Consider the following 21,459-nt stretch of genomic DNA (forward strand, 5'->3'; position numbering starts at 1 on the left):
TTTTTTTTTGGTTTTTCTCCGGTACCGGGAACCGAACTCACGACCTTGCGCTTGCCAGGCAGGCGCTTTTGCCGCTGAGCTAAATCCCCAGCCCTAGTTGATTCATTTTCAAAACTTTCATTCACTATATGAATATAATACAGTTTACTCACTTTCCCTGTGGATGGACATTCAGATTATTTTAATATTTTGCTGTTATACCAATGCCAGTTTGAATATTCTTTTATGGTTCTGTATTTATATATGCAGGAATTTCTCAAACACCTAGGAATAGAAATGCTGAGTGGTATCATAGACACATCTTTAATACATACTACATTTATATTGCCTACAAAACTATGCAAGAGCTATCATTGCTCCGTCCCCAATTCTCATCAACATTTCAATACTTTTTATTATTCTCATGTTTAAAACTTTTATGGATAAGAACGGTATTTTATTGCAGTGTAAATCTGGATAGCTCTAGTTTCTAGCAAGATTGAACATCTCTTCAATTGCTCTTTGGCTAGTCTTCTTTCCTATTTTTAATTGTTCATATCTATTGCCCTTTTATCTGGAGCTATGTTTTGCTTACTGATTCACAGATTTGTATAATCTAGACACTAGTACAGGCAACTATATATATTGTGTTTATCTTTTTATAAACTTTTTTTTTTTTGAGACAAGGTGTTGCTTTGTAGTCCGGGCTGGACTTGGACTCATTATTAGCCCAGACTGGCCTCAAACTCATAGCAATCCTCCTGCCTGAGCCTCCCGAATGGTGGGGTTATAGAGATGTGCCACAACACCCAATTTATAAACTGTGCTTTTTAAAATTCATTGCAATAATATCTTTTCATAAAGTTTTTATTTTTAGAAATCAATGTAATGTAAGGTGATTCTAGTATGGTCAAAATGATCAACTCCTCTAAGGTTAGTGCTTTCTTATACCTTGTCTAGGAAATTCTTCCTATCTCCATCATAAAAATATTGCTCTTTTAGAAGTATGTTAAAAATTGCCTCTTATATTTATGTCCTGACCTACAAGAACATAGTCTTGGTAATTTCCCATCTTTATTTTACATATATTGAAGTTATATTGTTTGATGCCCACAAGTTTAGAATTTGTTTCTTATAAAGTCACCATAATAATACTTTTTTAATACTAAAGAGTATGGGATAAGGCACGTGCTAAAATCCTGTAACAGAAATCCAGAGTATAGTAGTTTAAATGAAGGTTTACTTCTATACCATTTAAATTCTACTGTAAATGTACAGCCCAGGCTTGGTAAACAGCACTATTCTGCAATTGACTGACACTGTCAGACTTAACAAGGACCACAAGATTCCGGCTACAGTTGCCCTTTTCAACCAATTGGAAGAGGAGAAAGAAAACTAAATCAAGGAATTCTGTCTCTAAGAAGTGTGTCAGGAAGGTGTACATTTCAATGTTCACATTAAATTGTTCCGAAACCTAAACTCAGAGCTACCTACAAGGAAGGCTAGGAGTACTGTCTTTGGCTGGGTAGCCAGTAAATTTGAGGTTCTATTACTAAAACAAAGAAGAAAACAACAGTTTGTACTATTTAAACTGGTATTAATGTTACTATTCTAGTGTTGTTTTGTGTTTACCTGGTATATCTTTTAGTTAGCATTACATGCTTGCATCTCTGTCCATCCTCTTTTATTCTGTGTCTCATACTTTATGTGCTTCTTCTTCAGATTTCACATAGATATTCTTCAATACAGTCTAATAATTTCTAGTAAATTTTACTAGCATGCTTAAGCTGATAGATATGGATTATTTCTCCATCTTATTTTGCTTTCTATTGTTTTTATACTCTTTTGTCCCCTTTCCCAGACCTTCGGAGCAACTATGTTCTTTTATTTCTCCTTCTACTCACTAGTTTTATTCCATTTATTTAAGATACACGTAAGCCACACGTGGTAGCACATGCCTGTAATCCCAGCACTCAGGAGGCTGAGGCTCTTGGATCGTTGTGAGTTCAAGACCAACCTGAACTTCATAGCAAGACCCTGTCTCAAAAAGACAAAAAAAAAAAAAAAAAATGATACACTTAAAATTTTAGCATGAACATCTTTTCAAAACTAAAACCATCCAATAAGTCTATCTTTACAGGAAATTCAAAAATTTTAGGAAACAGCTCCAAACACTCCACTCCCATCCCATTCACCACTATTATATATTTGTTTCTTCAAATTTGTTTGCACTAACATTACTGATACTGCTTCTGCTACTTTGTACAACCACTGTTCTGATGAGTGTTTATGATTTTCTGATCTACCTTATCTTGTTACATTGCAGATATTTCTTCTGGAATATTTTCCATCTCTCCTAATTCATCTGTTAGCAGCTTCTTAAAATGACAGCATGAAGATGGTAGATTTCCTGAGTTGTTTTTTTTGTTGTTGTTGGTTTGCTTGTAGGTTGGCTTATTTTGCATTTTTAAATATATTTTATTTTATTTTATTCTATGATATAGTTTAACTGCATAATGCCAGTTTTGACAGTTGTTTTCTCAGTATTTTTAAGTATTTCTAAATTTGGGTTCTGGGTTCCATTTTTGCTGTTGAGATGTTTGCTGACATAATTTATGTCTTTTAATACCTTTCCTTTCTAGGGGATTTTTTTCCTGACCTAGTCTTTTCTGCATGAATAGTAACTCAAAGGACTTCACTGGGAGAGAGTATTACTCCAACCCCTCCACCTTCTGCAAAGCCAAGGCCATGTCTCTCATTCCTGCCTGAACACTGAGTCCCTCAGAATAACTCCAGTTATCGCTTTATCTTTCACCCCTGGGTATTTTCTCAACTTTTTTATTACCTGAGCTATACATTAAAAGGATACTTGTTATAGCTGGATGTGAAAGGCAAAAGTACATACAAAAATGTGGGAAGTGAACTTCCAAGAGAAAAGATCTTTCAATGTTCCCAACAGCTCTGTCTTAATTACGTTCCTCTCATTGCTGAGACAAAATACCCAACACCCACAAGTTCAGGGCAGAAAGCTTTATTTAGCTTACAGTTTATAGAGGTTTCAGTCCATAATTGGCTGGCTCCAAGGCAGAGTGGCTTTGTAGAGGGTTCATGGCAGGCAACTGGTAGCAAAAGCAACAAGGGAGGGACCTTAACAGGGTCGTTCTGCCCCTTATATCTTATCCAGGCTTCTTAGCTACTAATCCTAGTGTCCTTGAGCTTAGCATTGCATGGTGAATCAATCCCAGCATCATATACTCTAGATCCAGACACCGCTGAAAAAAACCCCATCTATGACTGCATGAGAATTTGGGGGGAGACATCTAGCACAAGCCATAACAAACTATTTATTCATCAATTTATTAACCTACCCATTCACAAAAACACGTTACAGAACACTAGGATTATGAGGAACTCCTGGAAAATGCTAGTGTAGCTAATGCGATAGAAATGTATAAGGGAAGAGGGACAAAGCAATGATCTTTACATTACATTTTCATTTTCAGATGGGGTAAGAGGGAAGGTCCTGTTAAGTAGGTATTATGGGTTTGAATATGGCCTATCTCCTCTGGAACTCGTGCTACAGTTCAATCTTCATTATGAGGTTTTAAGAGAGTGGGAACAATCTAAATGGAGTGTAGAGGTGGAGATGTTAAGGTGATGAGTAGGATTAGATACAGTTATGGAGGTGGAAAACTATGATTGAATCCTGGTTGTCTTATAAGAAGACAAAGATCAGAGACAGACCCATAAATGTGCACTCCTTGTCTCCTACTATGTGACAGTCTGCACTGCCTTGGGAGGCTGCCAGCAGGATGGCCATCACCAGATGTGGGCTCCTAACCTTACACCACATCTGTGAGCTAAAATAAATCTCTTTACTTTATAAAGCATGAAGTTCCTGGTATTTTTACAGGAAGAAAAAATGGACTAATACAGTAGAGTTTAAAGACAAGGAAAGATATGAATAGATGAAGGAATAAGTTAATTTAGTTGAAAATAGTAGCGCTATTCAGGTATGAAAAAAAAATACTTTTGTGAAAGAATGAGCAGCAGAATAACCTTTCTGCAACAGATGATTTCTGCAGCTGAACAATATAAGCAAAAGATATTTGAGGTTGAATAGATGTTTTTCAGGTAAGACAGGGTAAGGAACACACTAGTCAGACTATCCCAGATCTAGCAGGATGAGATTAAGAGAAGTACAAAACTGCATAATATATTTTTAAAAGAATTTTAGGATTTATTGAGGCTGAGACATAGAAAGTTGTGTGTAGAGCTGGAAGAAAGCAAAGATACCCACAGGTAACTTAGGCATAGTCTTATATCTGGAGACCTAGATATATCTTGTTAATAGGTTTGGAGTTTGATTTTAGAATTTAGTCAGTAAGCCTATATGGTAATTCATATGAACTACTTCTACCAAAAATTAAAAGCGGACTTTCCTTACAGTAATTTGCATGCCATTACATATACAAATAAGTAGTCCTATGGAAATCCTACCTCCTTGGGGGTGTGCAGTATGTCACCTGCAAAAATTATGCCATGGTCTGAATATGGCAGTTATTAAAATATCTAACACCAGAGAGTTTAAAATCATGCATGTATGTGGGCACCATCACTCTGGTAAATGAACTGAGAACTGTAAGGCTGGAATGGAGGTTGATAGAAAATTGGCAAACAATTATAGTAATCTTAGTGAGAGATGCTAAATGTATGAACTAAATCAGGAATACCAAGGATTCACAAAATTAAAATGTCCAGAGACAGATTTGGTAAGACATTGCCATCTAGCTATGGAAAATGAAGCAAGATATACACTCAGATTTTTGGCTTTATCTTTTGGGCAAATGGGATAACACCTATTTGTATGACATATTCATCAATGTATAAGAAAGATTAGTTTGCAGAGTAAGGTAAGGAAGTTGCTCATGGTGTGTTTGAGAAAACCAGGAGACATCAGGTTGAAATAACTATAGGTAAGACAGTGAAGAGAGATTGTGTGTCTACACCTGAAGCTCCAAAGAGAGACTCATCATTATTTGCTGGCACATAAATTGTAGGGGATGGTGACTCTTAGCATATCGTTCTAAGATAGAATAATTCTAGTCTTAATGCAAGCCTCAAAATGTGTCTTGAGAAACATCCCGGAGGGGTTATAAAGAGTTAACTTTGCAGTCCTGACTTTGCCCTGGAATGTTTCTCCAAAGACAAAGAACACCAGCCCAGATAACCACCTATGACCCTGCCTGGGTTGTTTCATTCCTTCCCTGGCCCTAGATACACACTGTAACCATAAAGGAAATGTGTGGTTACCTAAAAGGGGACATATAGAACAGAGTACAGAAAGTATCTGTCATTGTGGTTGGACTCATGATCAGAGCCTGACCTGGTTACACGGCACAAGGAAAACATGTGGCCAGGGCTACAACATTCCAATCTGTTACCATGGAAACCAAAAATATATATAAGCTGGGAACAAAGACAGGCCCATGCCCACTTACCTGACTTGCAAATCGGGATAAGAGGTGACCTGTCTAAATTAAAACTTTGTCTGTTCTCATAAAGTTCTTCAGTCTCTTGCAGAATACAGCCCGAATTTTGCCATAACAAAATGACATAGGAACATACAAGAAAACCTAGATGTAATGTTGCCAAGTTTCCATGTTGGCAAACAGCAGAATTTAACAATTTGCAAGAGAAAATGAAAAGAACAGAGGAAAACACAAAGGGCTATCTAAAAAGTGGCAAAAACTGGGAAGAAAACAGTATCTGAAAACCAAAAGAAAAAAAAAAGAATTTTAAGATGAACAGGACCAAATGCTCAAAGAAAACAAGTAATATAAGGAGTGAACTATTTCAATTTGCAACTGGGGTATATATTTCCTCCGAGCAAATTCACTGGCCTGCTTGGGACTGGCAGACAGCTCACTGGGCTTTACTCCAGAAGAAATGGTGTTCCTTGATCAAATGAAGTTGTAAGCCTTGGAGAGATCTTCTTCCACCAGAGAAGAGGAAAGGGAATGAGTACAGAAAGGGGAGGCCTATGCATAGTGAGTTCACAGATGGCTGCAATCACCTCAGAGAGACAGGCGGCAACTCATCAGCAGAGCCTGGGGCAGCTGGGGGAAAGAGGTGGAGAATTTGAGAGGAACAACAGTGAATGTCTGGGGACAAGTGTGTTGAGGAATGAGGAAGTCAACAAGGGCACTTTAAGAAGGAATACAGAGCAGGCTTTAGCTCACCTGTAAAGCTGTACATTTTATTAAGTGAAAAACATCAGATGAACAAGCTTAACATATAGCATGGTTTCTCTTATGTGAGGAGCCCAAAATATAAATAATGAGCAAAACAAAAAGATAACAGGAAGTAGGGAGATCTTTTTCAAATGGAAGAGGAACAAGAGACGGACGGAAGGGAGAAAGGGGAAAGGGAAATGGGATTTACAAGAAAAGAGAAAAGAAATAGAGCTTTTGCAAATAAGAATAGATCAAGAGACGGAAGGAGCAGGGCAGGAGGGATGAGGTGGGGGACAGAAACAGAACTAAGATTTGTTTTGCACATGTACCAACTCTTCAAGATTAATGCAATCATTATGTACTGCAAACATGTACTAATAAACATAAAAATTAAAAAATAAATAAAATATTGGTTAAAAAAGCACTAATCAATATCTAATTGTTCAGTTTTCAGTTATCCCAGTAAAGAATAGGAGAAGCCGCGGCCGTACTGAACAAACATTCCAGTTTAATCTACTTTGCTTAAATTATAATTCACACATTTAAGATGCTGTACAGAAAAAGGATTTGAAAAGCAGATGGGGTGAAGCTTTAGATAATCTAACAAACCTAGAGGTCCCTATATCTACTACATTCAATATGAATTAATCATTCTCTGCTAGATACATCTCTTTTAGGTCCTGTATTCTCTATTTTAGTGAATGGCTCTGTAAACTCTCAGAACTAAGTTCATCCTTGACCCCAACCAATCTCTCTCCCTTGTCCGTACACATTCAGTCCTATTCACTCTATATCCTTAATAGCACACTTGCACTGACTCCTCTGTACCTTTGTACAGGTATACCCTCTTCAGTGAACTACCCTGCCCTCCTTTTCACATCACACTCCTCACCTTCTGAGAACTGTTCGTGTATCGCTTCCTCCTGAAAACCTGATCCCTTCCCCTCCAATCTTCAAGGTAAAGCATGCTGACCATACCTCTTTCAAGCACTTAAAATTTTATTGTAATTGTCTATTCCTTCTTCTCCTGCTTTGTCTGTAAAATAAATTCCTTTGACAGCAAGATTACATCTCTTATTTACAGTACCCAGTACCTAACGAAGAATTGTTTTGAGTCAATGAATAATTATAAAAGCACAAAAAAGCAAAATGAAAGTATATCATCTGGTAGTAAGAATCTGCCATTGTTTAAAAAGGTAGGAGGTGATTCACAATGGAATACATCAGTGGTGTACAGCAAAAGGCATTCAAGGAGAATTACCATGGATTAAATCAATGCCTCTATTAGGTTTAGGCCCACTATAGCATTGCATGGAATTATAGTCCAAACTCTATTTCACAATGCTAGATCTATATCTCCAGTTGGATGGTGGTCATAAACTGTCAAGTTACAAGAAAAATATCACCTTTAACTGCAACAGTCCAAGTCCCTGCATAAGCAACAGGGACATGAGAAAATACTCCTTTACCTCAGGAACTCTGGGGAAACTTCCCGAACACAGCATGCTAGCTTCATAGTAATGACTTTGCAACTCAAAAGCAGTTTTAGAATATTTATGTTTAAGAAACAAAATTCCGTCTCAGAATCTTAGTCCAGCAGATCCATTATTTTGTTATGAAGAAGACCATTCAAAAAGAAAATAACAGCTATGGGTGTTCATGTGATAACAGCATCTGCCCTCTAGTAATGAAAGCTCAAATCTTCCCATGTTTAGCATGTGACCCCACTCCTACAAACCCTCCTCTTAGTGATATTTAAGCTGATTTATTTCATGTGAATTTCTAGCAAGTTGTTCCCTACATAATTGGTACAAATACTTGTTTATATTAAAACACTTTCCTGTGAGCCAGTGTTGCTCTAGATATTCAATACTGCTTTATTAATAGCAAAAACATTACCCTTGTTCTAAAATAATTAACCATACAAGTTCCCTGAGAAAATTCCTTAACTCCTCTTAACAGTTCCTTCTCTGTGAAAAGAGGATAATAATCCTGAATTCCGGGATTGCTGTAAAGATTACAGCTAATTATTTATGAACATAAAGGAATTATCACTGAACTTAGCACCACAGTGTGCTAATTCCAAGGAGTTTCTGCTTTCTAGTTCTTACAATTTTCTTTTTCCAATTTAATATTCTTGGTGAAGAGATTTATAATTTAATTTTGGTCATTTTTATAAAACTGTCAATACACAGAAATATGTATCATTTACATGTTTATTGCACATATTGGAGTGATTGGTAGCATCTCCCTCAAATATGTTTCTCTGTGCATTTTTTGTGTCTCTAGCTACAGATTTCTACTGGATTTGTTCATTTGTTTATGTATTGGTCTTTTTGAGACAGGGTCTTGCTATGCAGTTCAGGCTTCTACTGGATTTAACAAAGTTAAGAATTTGGATGATTAATTTCACAACTAAGAAAAAGGAAATATCTGTCCTTTTCAAGCTAAAAATAGGCTGTAAAAAATTATTCTCACAAGGCTATATTTAGTTGAATTCAGAACTAGCAAAGATAAATGGAGATATTTTATTACATGTTCTCTACTTTTCAGATACTTTTAAATTATTTCTTTTTAGAAACCATTCTTGGGATTTCTCTACTCTCAAAATAGGTAAGGTATAAAGTATGATTCTATATCTTCAGTTTGAAAAATTGAAATGTCAAAACATTCTAGTTTGATTTACTTTTGCTTATTATACTTCACATATTTAAGTAGAAAATAATTTTAATTTGAAAATTTATTATCAAAATAGATGCTTTGCATGCTGGGGAAATACATGCCTGTAATCCCAGCAGTCTAGGAGGCTGAGGCAGGAGAATTGCCAAGTTCATGCCCAACTCAGGCAACATAGGTGCCTTACCAAAACCCCGTCTCAAAAAATAAAAGTGCTCGCTTCAGCAGCACATATACTAAAGTAAAAACTAAAAAGGGTTGGGGATGTATCTTGGTGCAAAAGGCCTTGGCTTCAATCCCCAGTACTAAAAAATAAATAGATAAAAAGTATAAACAATATGGTTCATGCTGACCTGTTTTCTTTCTGGGTGGTTGGAACTTTAGTACGTGCTAGACAATAGGTTCCTCTGTGATCAGCTCCAAGTGAGCACGGTCTCTAGTGAGCTGTCCTGCTAGACAAGAGCTTGCATGTGCACTAACAGTTCCCTGCTGGAGGACTCCACTGGGAGAGGAACTTTGGAGGGCTTCCTTCAAGTTTTGCCCCTTATGCCTTTCCCTTTATTGATTTTGTTTTACATTCTTTCAGTGTAAAACTCATATGTGTGAGTACAACTGTAAACTATAGTAATTCTATGACTTGTCCTATAAAATCAAGAATATTAGCATGGTCTTCAAGACCTCCAACACTAACGCCATAGTTTTCAATCAAAACATCTTCTCTTATCCAAGTGTAATGGTGGACACCTGTCATCTCACTACTATGGGGTGGTGAGGCAGGAGGATCACAACTTAGACTGTTGATAGATATAGATAGATAGGTAGATAGATAGATAGATAGATAGATAGATAGATAGATAGATAGAGTAAGGAACTGGATATAGCTCATCCCTGGACTGAAGAAAGTTACTTCTCAGTTTTTGTTTACTTTCAAATTTTTTTCTTAAAAATGGTACCCCATTTACAAATAGAAAGAAGTAGACTGAGTAGATAAGATTGACAAATAGTTATATCAACTTTACCATAGCAACAACTGTTTAGCAGGTGATGAAAAAGTTTATAATCAGCTAATTATGAACTGTGAAATAATTTGGACTTTCTACTAGATGATAGCCCATTTTATAAGTATCAGTTTTAGGCTATTTGCAATAAAGTATAACTTCTTAGGACATTTGAAAATCCTCACTAATTTACTGACAACTTTATCAGCTTTCCTTAGGAAACAATTTCCCTTTAGAGAACAACAATCAAGCCCATTCCTTTTAATTTCAAAATGTAGTATTTTAAAGATGACTTATTTTCAATCTTGAAAAACATAAATATATTAAGTATGCATTGACTGCACAGCATTTCTTAAAATCAAAAGTCTGCTTAGATGAGAATTCTGAACTCTTTAAATTGCTCTCAATTACTTCTCAATATTATTTCCAGTGGTAGAGAACTTACATTTTTTTGCAGTGTGGGCATTTTGCCAGAGTGTTGAACCTTAGTTCCATCCACTGTAAAATAAATAAAGAGAGGGATTGAAAAGAAAAACAACTGAAAACTATCCAATCAGATAAAATGTTTCTTTTAGTTTAAATGTCGCCAGGATCACAGCAGAAGTAATCGGTCTTCTCATGGTTACATCAGTTCTCCCTTCAACAGTTCTCCCCTCCCCTTATAATAGTTTGAGACACCCTGCTGAAACTGTTCCCATGACTTCTCCAAGGCTTTGACGCAACCTAGATTTGTTTCACAATGAATCTAATGCCCTATTTAGGGTCATTTCTGAACATTTCAGTTCATTTCCAGGGTATTTCGCTTACCTTCAAAGTTGTTTTGCCTTTAAGTCTTAAGGTCCAATCTTTAAATAGTGGAATATGTAGATACATTACTATATATTGTTTAAATTAGTAACAATATTATACTACTGGAATATATTTTGATGGATATAATTGACCATAAATAACACTTACTTTGAAGTGTGTTAGACAAAAAATGTTTGATAGTGCAACATAAAAAATCTCAGGTATTAACAAGATGGATACTAAAAGTGCTAAAGATTGTTCCGATAAAAAATTATTTGTTTTTATATCTTAGCAATTCCCTGTGATTATGGAATTCTTTACTCACAGAACACTTGTAAGTATCATATTAAAAGAATGTGCCATTGAACACTTTGAAAAACACAAATCTAGCTTTTCTAAACGATATCTATGCTTCCAGCCAGGCTGTGAATAGTGTCAAAATGTAAGTTCTTAACAAATTTAACAAATTTATAAATACTGATATATTAAAAGATTATTTATAAACACAAGATGTGATTGAAAACATAGCTTATTATATTGTTCTTTTATCTTCATCATGGCAGAATTCTCTTGCAGGTCTCAGAATGCCAGAAATAGCTTTTTCTGTGTGACCTTTTTGTTAAAATATCGTTAATATCTTATAATCACTTTTCTTCTTCATTAACTCTGAAAGACTTGAAACTAAGATGCAGCTCAGTTTTATCAACATGCAGGACTAAATACTGTGCGTACTTATATTCTTATGCATAATTTCATGTTTTACTTCTTGCCCTACTTTTCATTCTCTTAACTTTTTTCACACTTTATTTTCAATCCTACTGAACTGAATGTATCTTTTTAATCTGTCTCAGTCGCAGTGGAGCCATATAAATCCAAGAGATGTTACAAAGCTGAAACTAAGTATGGAATAAATAAATGAGCTATGTTAATAAAGTCTGAAGAACAAAGAATATACTATAAAAGACATTAAAGACTGATCGTGATCTGCATAATAAGCCTGAGGTTGCTCATCAGATTGAAAAGCTTTGTAGTGGATGTTTTCTTTATGACACGGATGCCTCTTTCTCTCCCTCTTCCTCTCCCTGTTTCCAGTTGAAGCCAGGGTCTCAGGCATGCTAGTCCTTTACCATTGAGCTACACCCTCAGCCCCACTGAGCTTCGCTCACTCATCTGCAACTCTCAAAAACATTTCCTATCTTTTAGATATCTACTATATTATCTTGATCACCAAAATCTGTTTTCCGGAAATACTGAAATCACCTTTAAATATTATACTTTTAATTCAAGTATCTTTTCCTTCTAAAAAATTAAAATTTTTTATCAGAATTACTAATAGGCTACATTAATATAATATGATTCCCTTGCTTACACTAAATACTAAGTAAGAAAGAGCTAGGTTTAGAAGTAGTCTACAGCGTGCATATTGCTTTATAATTTACTTTTGGGGTAAAAATACCTAAATGCATAAATGATTTTTAAAAATAATAAAAATCATGCACATGCATATCTATTTAAACTCTCCATTTGGATCATTTTCTAGAATTCACTGTCAGATGCTTCTAAAAGAATCAAAGAAAAAGCTCTGTAACATTCTGATTTTCCTTATTCCCTTTTCTGTATTAACAGTATTGCCAATTCTCCCTAAAATTCTTTATCCTCTTCCTGGCCAACATCGCCACATTTCTGAATAACAAAAGCCAAACACTGAGTCCATGCCCCTTTAAGCTTTTCCCTGTGCATTCTTTCCTATGTGTAGCATCCACAAGTATTCAATTAAGTGTAAGGTTCCTGCACTGCTTTCCATTACTCTAGGAGGAGGTTATTTTCTCTGGGTTCGGTGCTCCTGAGGGTCTAAAGAAAAGTTTTTGTCTCCTATAAAGGTAGAGCAACAAAAGAAAATCTATTCTTATCCTTCCTGACAGGGTAAATCATTTTGAAATTAACTTTTTAAAGATCCAATTTGGACTAGAAATTAAAAGTAGTGAAACAACAACTTTAATAGTTCTTGCTCATATCAAATTACTTATATCTTATTTTTAGCTAATGACTTATTTAACTACGGATACCACAGTTCATTTCCTTTAGTCCAAGAATAATTTTTAAAAGTCAGAAAAATTTTGATAGATTATCATAAATAGTACTCTTGAATCTAGAAGCCATGAAATAGGGCCACTGCCTAAGGCTGTGCACTTGGTGTTCTGCTGAGTGGATGAAAAGAAGGCTAAGATTCATTTGCTCACCAAGTCAAGGTACCACATAGCTAAACCTAGAGAGAGCATTGATTTTCACTGGCTTAGTCAAAGAGGCTCCTGTTTGCAACTGGACCAATCACAGCATGTGTCTTTTGTCACAAAAGATGCTACATATCTTAGCTGTGCCTCTGATTACTTTAACCTTACTAAATAAGATTCTATTTTAACCTTTTGGTCAATCGCCCTCACACAAATTTATGACATTAGCAGTGGTGAAACTTCTAAAAACACATCCAATATTTACAGATATGCTATGACAAATTCTTGATATTCTATGACAAATACCCAGTGACTTACCAGGAATGTGTTTCCACAGTGCCCACACACAACCCTTGTACCTTCTGGTTGGACTGGCAATGCAGGCTGGGCTGGTTGTTCTTCAGAAATAAGCATCACAGGACCAAGGTTAATTATGCGTCTACTGTGGACAGAAAAGGGAAACAATTTCACTATCCCACAAATGGACTGAGGGTCAAACCTGCAAGGTATGAAAAAAATGAATGTATCAATTAAAGCGTGTCATACTTATTTTATAAATTAAGTGTCAAGTTGTGGATTCAAATCACAAAAAGTAGTAACAGCAAGTCTTTCAGAAGCAAAAAAAATTATATTGGAATAGAGACCATATATCATTGCATGGGTCCTCCTCAATGATCAGGGAACCATTTCAGTGTCACTTCCAAGTTTTGTAAGTTCAGATCGGAGACTCTTCTTATTCCCTACCTAGGGATGCAAGTTGAGTTTGACAGAAAACTGAGTAAAAAAAATTTCTATATTAACAAAAAATGAGTACACCATGAAAGCACCAAAGTGCTGCGTTACAACCTGTTCCTATAGCAGCCTGGTGTTCCTCTATGCCTATTTCATCAGAAATGGAAACAAAGTAAAATGGGAGCTGCCCTTTCTTTATTTCTCCAATCTACCATCTTACAGAACTATCACAATTCGGGTAATCATCAAAACGCCAGACAAATCACAGAAGAAAACCACAGTTCGGGCGCTTATAGATTTGTACCTAAGCACATCCATAGTGGCACTGGGCATAGGCAAATAATTCCAGAATTTGTTACTTATACTGTGTTCATAGAGACTAGTATAGCATATAAGAAACATAAGGACAACTAAGACATTTCTGGGTTAAAATTAACTATTTCAAACACAAACTAACTAGTTCTAAAAGCACCAATTCAATGAGCCACCAATTTATTATAGTGCAAGTCTTGCATAATATAAAGAAAACATCCAATGTTCACTCAATATTCTTTCCGACAAATTGTACCTAGGACCTTCAAATTCTAAGTACATCATACTTTTAATAACAACAAAAACAACCCTCGTCTATATGCTGTAATCACTTTGAGGACAAGGATCTAGAACAAAGCATGACATATAATGAGCCTTTAATAAATAATTTGCTGAATGAAGAAATGAATGAATCTTTAGCTCTTACCAGTTGGGTCTCGGACATCCTATTCGCCGAGATGTGTCTTTACAAATGAGGAGACAATTACAAGGGCATCTAACATATTTCTTCCCTGTTGGGGGGTTTTTGATTGGCTAGATAAGGGAAGAAAATGTAAACAGAGCAAATTAAGCAAAATACAGACTGTCAAAACTTGTTTGTGTTTAAGAAGGAAATGATTCCTTTAAAAACTAAGGTTTTTCTTAGGGTTACCAAGTACAGCATAAAGTGCACATCAAGATATTCTGAATAGCACAAATGTTGTTAAACATTCTAAAATTTGGGGGAACTATAAAAATTTAATTACTACGAGCATATTTCAAAATTACTCTACATTGGTGTCTTAATATGAAAGAAATATTTAGCACACACCAGTTGTTTTTCCAAAGTTTACAAGACAAGGTCACTTAAACTGGCCAGGTGCAACCACTGAGAGAATTCTTGTACCTGTCCAGGAAGAGCAAGTTTAATAAGAATTGTGGCTGGGCGTGGTGGCGCACACCTGTAATCCCAGCACTCAGGAGGCTGAGGCAGGGGCATCATTGCCAGTTCAAGATCAGCCTGGACTACGAAGTGAGCCCAAGGCCAGTCTGAACTTCACAGGGAGACCTTGTCTCAAAAAAAGACCAATAATAATAATAATAATAAAAGAATTGTGGAGGACTGTTCCACTTCAATAAGCATTTGATTCCCTTTGATTTGACCGAGTGCAAGTTAAGAGCAAGGAGGCTTTTCCGTTCTTCTGCATTTGTATAATCAGTTTTCCTTGCACCATTCATTAAAGAGGCTCTCTTTTCTCTAGTATATGTTGTTGGCCTTTGTCAAAAATCAGAGACTGAAAGAGCCTGGGGCTGTTTCTATATCCTCAGTTCTATGCCACTGATTCACATGTCTATTTTTGTGCCAGCACCATGCTGTTTTTAATCACTGTAACTTTGCAGTATAACTTGAAATCCGGGATTGTAATAATTCCTGCTTTACTCTTGCTCATGATCACTTTGGCTATTTTAGGTCTCTTCTGACTCCATATAAATTTTAAGAGTGTTTTTCCTAGTTCTGTGAAAAATGCTGGTGAATTGCATTAAATAAACAAATATATACATATAAACATATACTTGCATTAAATAAATTATTATAATATATATAATATATTTACTTTGGACATAGGCAGATAATTCCAGAATTTATTACTTATACTCTGTTCAGCAGAGACTAGTATAGCATATAAAAACACATTGACAACTAAAACATTTCTAGGCTAAAATTAACTATATCAAAAATACACCAACTGGTCTAACATGCATTATATATAATATATAAAATAAATAATTAGACATAATGTTTGGTAATATAGCCATTTTGATAATCTTGGTTCTGTCTATCTAGGACCAGGGGATATTGTCCCATTTTCTAATGTCCTCTTCAATCTCTTTTTTTGGAGCATTATGGTTTTTGTTATAGAGGCCTTGGTTAGGTTAATCATTAGGTATTTAATTTTTTTATAGCTTTGGGGAATGGGATTATTCTCTTGATTTCTTTCTCAATGTGTTAATTATTATTGTATAAGAACAACACTGATTTTTGTCTATTGATTCTGTATCCTGCTATTTTGCTGAATTTATTTATTAGTTCTAAGTATCTTCTGGTAGAGTTTTTTGGGTCTTCTATGTAGAGGATCATATTACCTGTGAATAAGAGTAGTTTGACTTCTTCACTTTCTACTTGTATCCAATTTATTTCTTTCTCTTGTCTAATTGCTCTGCTTAAAGTTTCAAGTAGTATACTAAACAGAAATTGTGAGAGTGGACACTCTGGCCTTGTCCCTGATTTAGAAGGAATGCTTTCAGGGGCTGGGGATTTAGCTCAGCGGCACAGCACCTGCCTGACAAGCGTGAGGTCGTGAGTTCGATTCCTGGTACCGGAAAAAAACAAAAGAAAAAAAACAAGGAATGCTTTCAGTTTTGCCTTGTTTAATGTGATGTTGGAAGTAGATTTGTCACAAAGACATAGATATTAAAACAACCACTAAATCTGCTGGAAAATAAAAATAGGTAAAACTCTTGGATACATAGGCATAGGAAAAGACATTCTGAACAGAACCCCAATTACAATACTAAAAATCAACTAAAAATCAATCAATGAATGATATCAAATGTAAAAGCTCTGCAACCCACAGAGTGAAAAAAACATCTTAAAGAATGGAAAAGGATTTTGCCAGCTAGTCCTTGGACAGAGGACTATCCAGAATATATAAAGAATTCAAAACAATTAGACACCCCAAATAAAAGACACAATAAGGGTCTGAGAATATAGCTCAGCCGAACTGCGCCTGCCTGGCAAGTGTGAAATCCCAAGTTCAATTCCCAGTACCAAAAAACAAAACAAGACAAAAAAACCACAATCAAAAAATGGGCAACTGAAATGAAAAGACATTTTTCAAAAGTTCAAATGGCCAATAAGTTACACACAAAAAATGTTCAACATCTTCAGTCATTAGAGAAATTCAAACCAAACCAACACTAAGATTCCATTTTAAGAACGAATAGCTCTTATCAAGAATTCAAAAAACAACAAATGCTGGAGAGGTTGTGAGGGAAAAGGAACGCTTTTACATTGTTGGTGGGAATGTAAACTAGTACAACCACTATAGAAATCAGTGTGCAGATTCCTCAAAAAACTAAAAATAGAAATTCCATTTTATCCAGCTATATCTCTTCTGACTATTGCAGAAGACTATCATATTGCAGTGACTATTATATTACAGTGCTACCTGCATACTCATTTTTATAGCAGCATAACTCATATATATATATATATATATATATATATATATATATATATAATGGGATAGTACTCAGCTATAAAAGGCAAACTTGAATTATTTATAGAAAATTAATGCTTCTTGAGACCATAATGCTAAATGAAATAAATAAAACACAGAAAGTTAAATATTGCATGGTTTCTCCTATTTAACAGCAAACAAACAGAAACATAAGATGGGAAATAGGGAGACAGACTTTGTGGAGATGGGGAGGGGACCTAAGGGTACAGAGACAGTAGAGGACAGAAAAAAGAAATAAAAATAATTAAGATGTAATATGTGTATGTATCAATTCCCCAAGATGAATGTATTTATTATATGTAGTAAACATATACCAGTAAATAAAAAAATAGTGAAGGAGTTCATTATATGTTTGGACTTTTCTCAAACTTTACTCAATAGAATATAAGAAGTAATTTTATGACATATTTTAACTTTAAAACTTGTAATTGCTCTTAATATTAACATTTCTTTTTTAAAAATTCACAGTAAATTTAAAAGAGAGATTAAGTAACATCATAGAAAACATTCCTTGAAATAGTAGAATTTAAGTTTGGTAAACTAAATTTATAAAACACTAAAAAAAAGAACATCACTCTTATAGTATTCTGGCCAAGCATGTACACATTGAAACTAACAATGAAGAAACATCAAAGTAAAATTGAGAGACACTGTATAACATGAATTACATCTAAAGATTAGATAATACTATACCAATGTAATTTCCTACATTTGACAAATGCACTACAATTGTATAAGTGAAAATCCTTGTTTTTAGGAAACATACACTAATAAAGATTATTTAGAGAGGAAAAGTCACTGTCGTACAAAGCTAACACTGGGCAATGTGAATGACGGATATATAAGAATTTTTCATACTGTCTATAGGTGATTCCTGTGTTATACAGTGGTTTGACTTGTGATTTTTAAAAATTTCTCCATAGTGTGAAACTGACATTCAGTAAAAATCATACTTAGGATTTTTATCCTTTTCTGGGTGTACCATACTTTCTGGAGGTGCTGGGAAGTGGTAGCAAGCCCCAGCGATAACAAGGAGAAGCAACCCATACTGTAGAGTGTGCTATGTTAACTTACGATGATGAGCAGGTTCAATGTACTAATTACATTTTCAACTTACAATATTTTCAATTTAAATGAGCTTTTCCATTTTTTTTTTTTTTGCCATACTGGTGATAGAACCTGGGGTGCTTTATTGCTAAGCTAAGCAACTTTTTTATTATTATTTTATTTTGAGACAGTATTGCTATGGCCCAGGCTAGTCTCAAACTTATGAGCCTCTTGCCTCAGCCTTTTAAGAAGCTTAGATTATAGGCATGTGTTACTAAACTCAGCTATGATCAGCTCACTGGCATATAACCCCACTGGAAGTTGAGACTCATATGGACATTTTTTTTGGAACTTTTGTGCATATGCAATAATTTTTTAAAAGAGTTTTTAAAGTCTAAATAAACAATATTGATAGAAATATATAAAGATTAACAATATGCTATTTATAATTTATAAAACTATATTACAGAGAAATCTTAGTATGTAAAATTCACAAATATTCAGAATGTATATGTAGTATCTAAAGCATCAAGAAATATACAATTGGATTAATGTTGTATATTCAAAATTTATAATTACATTTACATATTTGACAAATGACAGGATTTGTTTTTCTATATTATTCCTATCTCACTTGTACTCCTCAGTTTCCTCCTTTAAAACAATTACTCAACTATAAAAAAAGATAAACAAGGCTTTTATAGGTAAATGGATGCAACCAGAAACCATACTAGTAAGTGAAATAAATCAGACCTGCATGTGTAAACCCCACATTTGTCACCCTACTGTAAGGACCTGAAAGAGTAAATAAAGCCCAAAAGGTACAATAGATACTGTGAAAGGGAAAGAAACTGCTTAAGGGGAAGGAACAACTGGGATGAGCAAAAGGAGAAAAGAAAGAAAGAAGGGAAAAAAATATATATATGTATATACAAGGTTAGCTGGGGTAATTGTACTGCTGATGTCTATTGGTTTATTGAAAGGAACAGGTAATGCTTACATTTTTTTCTTGACCAATTTTGCATGCTTATATTTAGTAATCTGAACAACTATTTGAAGATAACAATATGCAATATAACAGCCATTGCTGAATTCCTACCATCTTGTTTAGTGAGGCTCAGTATAGTTTTTAATGTTTTTTATTACTTTTTATTCCCTTTGATTGTTTGATCAATCCTGCATTCTTACATCTGGTAATCTGAGCAACTTCACTGAAGATAACAATATGTAATGTAACAACTATTATAAATTCCTATCATCTTGTTTTGAAATCATGTATTGTTTTTCTTGTTTAGTGTTGTTTTGTTTTGGTATTTGTTGTTGTTGTTATTTTTTTCTCTTTAAAATAAAAGAAAAAAAGTAAGACAACTGAACTAGATCTCGAGCACCGATCCTCAGTGCCAGCCCAAGCCTTGATAGGTCTGGATGTCTGGTGGGCTATAAAGCTGGGTCTGGGGGTGGGGCATGTCTCTATATATAAGTTTTAAAATTCTTAGTTGGCAAAATAAACTTGTATATGCCAGGCACTGAGCAAGTATTAGTGTTACTATACTACTTTACCTGAGAAAAGCATAGTTTTAGAGAAGTGAAGTCCCCAGGAAGATACAGCTACTAAATAGTACAGCAAGGACTCAAACCCCTGTGTCAGCCTCCAGATCTCTGGCTTCTAATCAATTACACAGTCACCAAGTAGTACTTGCACAAGAACTTCTCAAATTTCCCATTAACTTGTCCTAGAAAATCATTTTTCCTTTAGCCTTAAATTCTATATTTATAAGACTTGCCAACATTTTTCTATTCATTCTCCCCCGACCCACCACACATACCTTACTTCCTAATTCACTCTGCTGAAATGAAAAAAACTTTATTAAGCCTGGTTTTTTTGTCTTATTTTGTTTGTTTTGTTTTGTTTCTTCATCTCTACACATGAATCAGGTTCCTTTCAGAATGGCTGCCCAGCAAGACAGATAAACTGATACCCATTTTAGATGACACGAGGAGAATCAATCACAGTACAACTCAACAGGGGACAGGGAGAAAGAGCATGAGGGAATTTCTCTGTTGGCCCCTAGACCATTATATGAATTTATTTTCAACCTGGACTTTCTCCAGGGAAGCTCCTAGTTGTCTAACTTCTTCACTTACAAATTTAAGATCAAGTACAGATTAGCAGGGGAAGGGAGAGTAAAAATTATCTAGAGTCCATATGTATGTGTACCGATTTCCCAAGATGAATATAATCACCTATGCATCACAAACATACTAAAATAAAAAGGAAACATTAGCCAGTTGCATATGAAAGACTCCACAAAGCCTTTCTTTTCCCTCAGCCCCTTCTCTGTAATGTTGCTAATATCAAACAAAGCAATCTGATTATATATTACTCTCCATCTCTGGAGTCTTCACAATTATACACATTTCTTTATTCCACAAGCCCAGTAAACACGTAAGTTTTTCAGCAGTTTCTCTTATCTCCAGAAGTAGTTTTCTTACAGTAGTTTTCACTGATCCTGTATGAGCTCATTGCTTCTACAGGCTAGACTGACCTTATTTGCTAAGTCTACAGGGAGCTGAAGATTCCCGCCTGAATGAACTAGTCTGCTGCTCACGTGTAAGTATAAACATAAACTTTTATCACTCTCTTTTTTTTCTATTTATTAAAGACTAAAAGTTGGTGATGGGTGAAGAATTAAGAAGACAATGTTAACATTAACATCAAATCCAGGGAAACATGTGAGGCACTGTTTCTCTTTTAAATTGCTGTTTATTACTCACAACTCTCACTACCTTACCAGCTCTGCATAGCACTAAAGAGGTCAGTGCTAACTGAATTCCCTAGTCACTACTCAGTTTATCAAGAAACCAGCTGGTTTGGTAGGTGTCCTAATTTACACAATGTTCTTCTCCAAATAATATCTGTTACAAGAATTTTAAAAAAACTATTCACAACAACTATTATACTTTATGACTTAAGGTTTTATTTTATGATTTTTCTATTTGAAGTCCAGTACCTTTCATTGGTAACCATCTCTTAACTTTTCTTTTCATATAAGAAAAAGTTAATTAAATTTAATTGTAGATTCTGAGGGAGATTGAACTTTTACAAATAGTCTAACTAGGAAAGTAGAAACATTTCATGTAAGTCAGTGTACGCTTTAGTCATTACTTGAAATTAGCC

The 21,459-nt window shown here is 34.9% G+C and overlaps 1 protein-coding gene across 1 annotated transcript in view; it reads right to left on the reverse strand.

The window, feature by feature from the left end:
* Positions 1-21,459, reverse strand: part of Tmem55a (transmembrane protein 55A) — a 56,528-nt gene that overhangs the window by 12,232 nt on the left and 22,837 nt on the right. The window contains exons 3-5 of the mRNA XM_013512854.1: positions 14,381-14,487; positions 13,228-13,351; positions 10,335-10,387 (exon numbers count right to left, since the gene is read on the reverse strand). Coding sequence (XP_013368308.1) covers positions 10,335-10,387; positions 13,228-13,351; positions 14,381-14,487 — 284 coding nt within the window. The remainder of the gene's footprint in view (positions 1-10,334; positions 10,388-13,227; positions 13,352-14,380; positions 14,488-21,459) is intronic.

Source organism: Chinchilla lanigera, unplaced genomic scaffold (genome assembly GCF_000276665.1).
Source record: "Chinchilla lanigera isolate Chin_1 unplaced genomic scaffold, ChiLan1.0 scaffold00016, whole genome shotgun sequence".
NCBI classification, from domain to species: domain Eukaryota; kingdom Metazoa; phylum Chordata; class Mammalia; order Rodentia; family Chinchillidae; genus Chinchilla; species Chinchilla lanigera.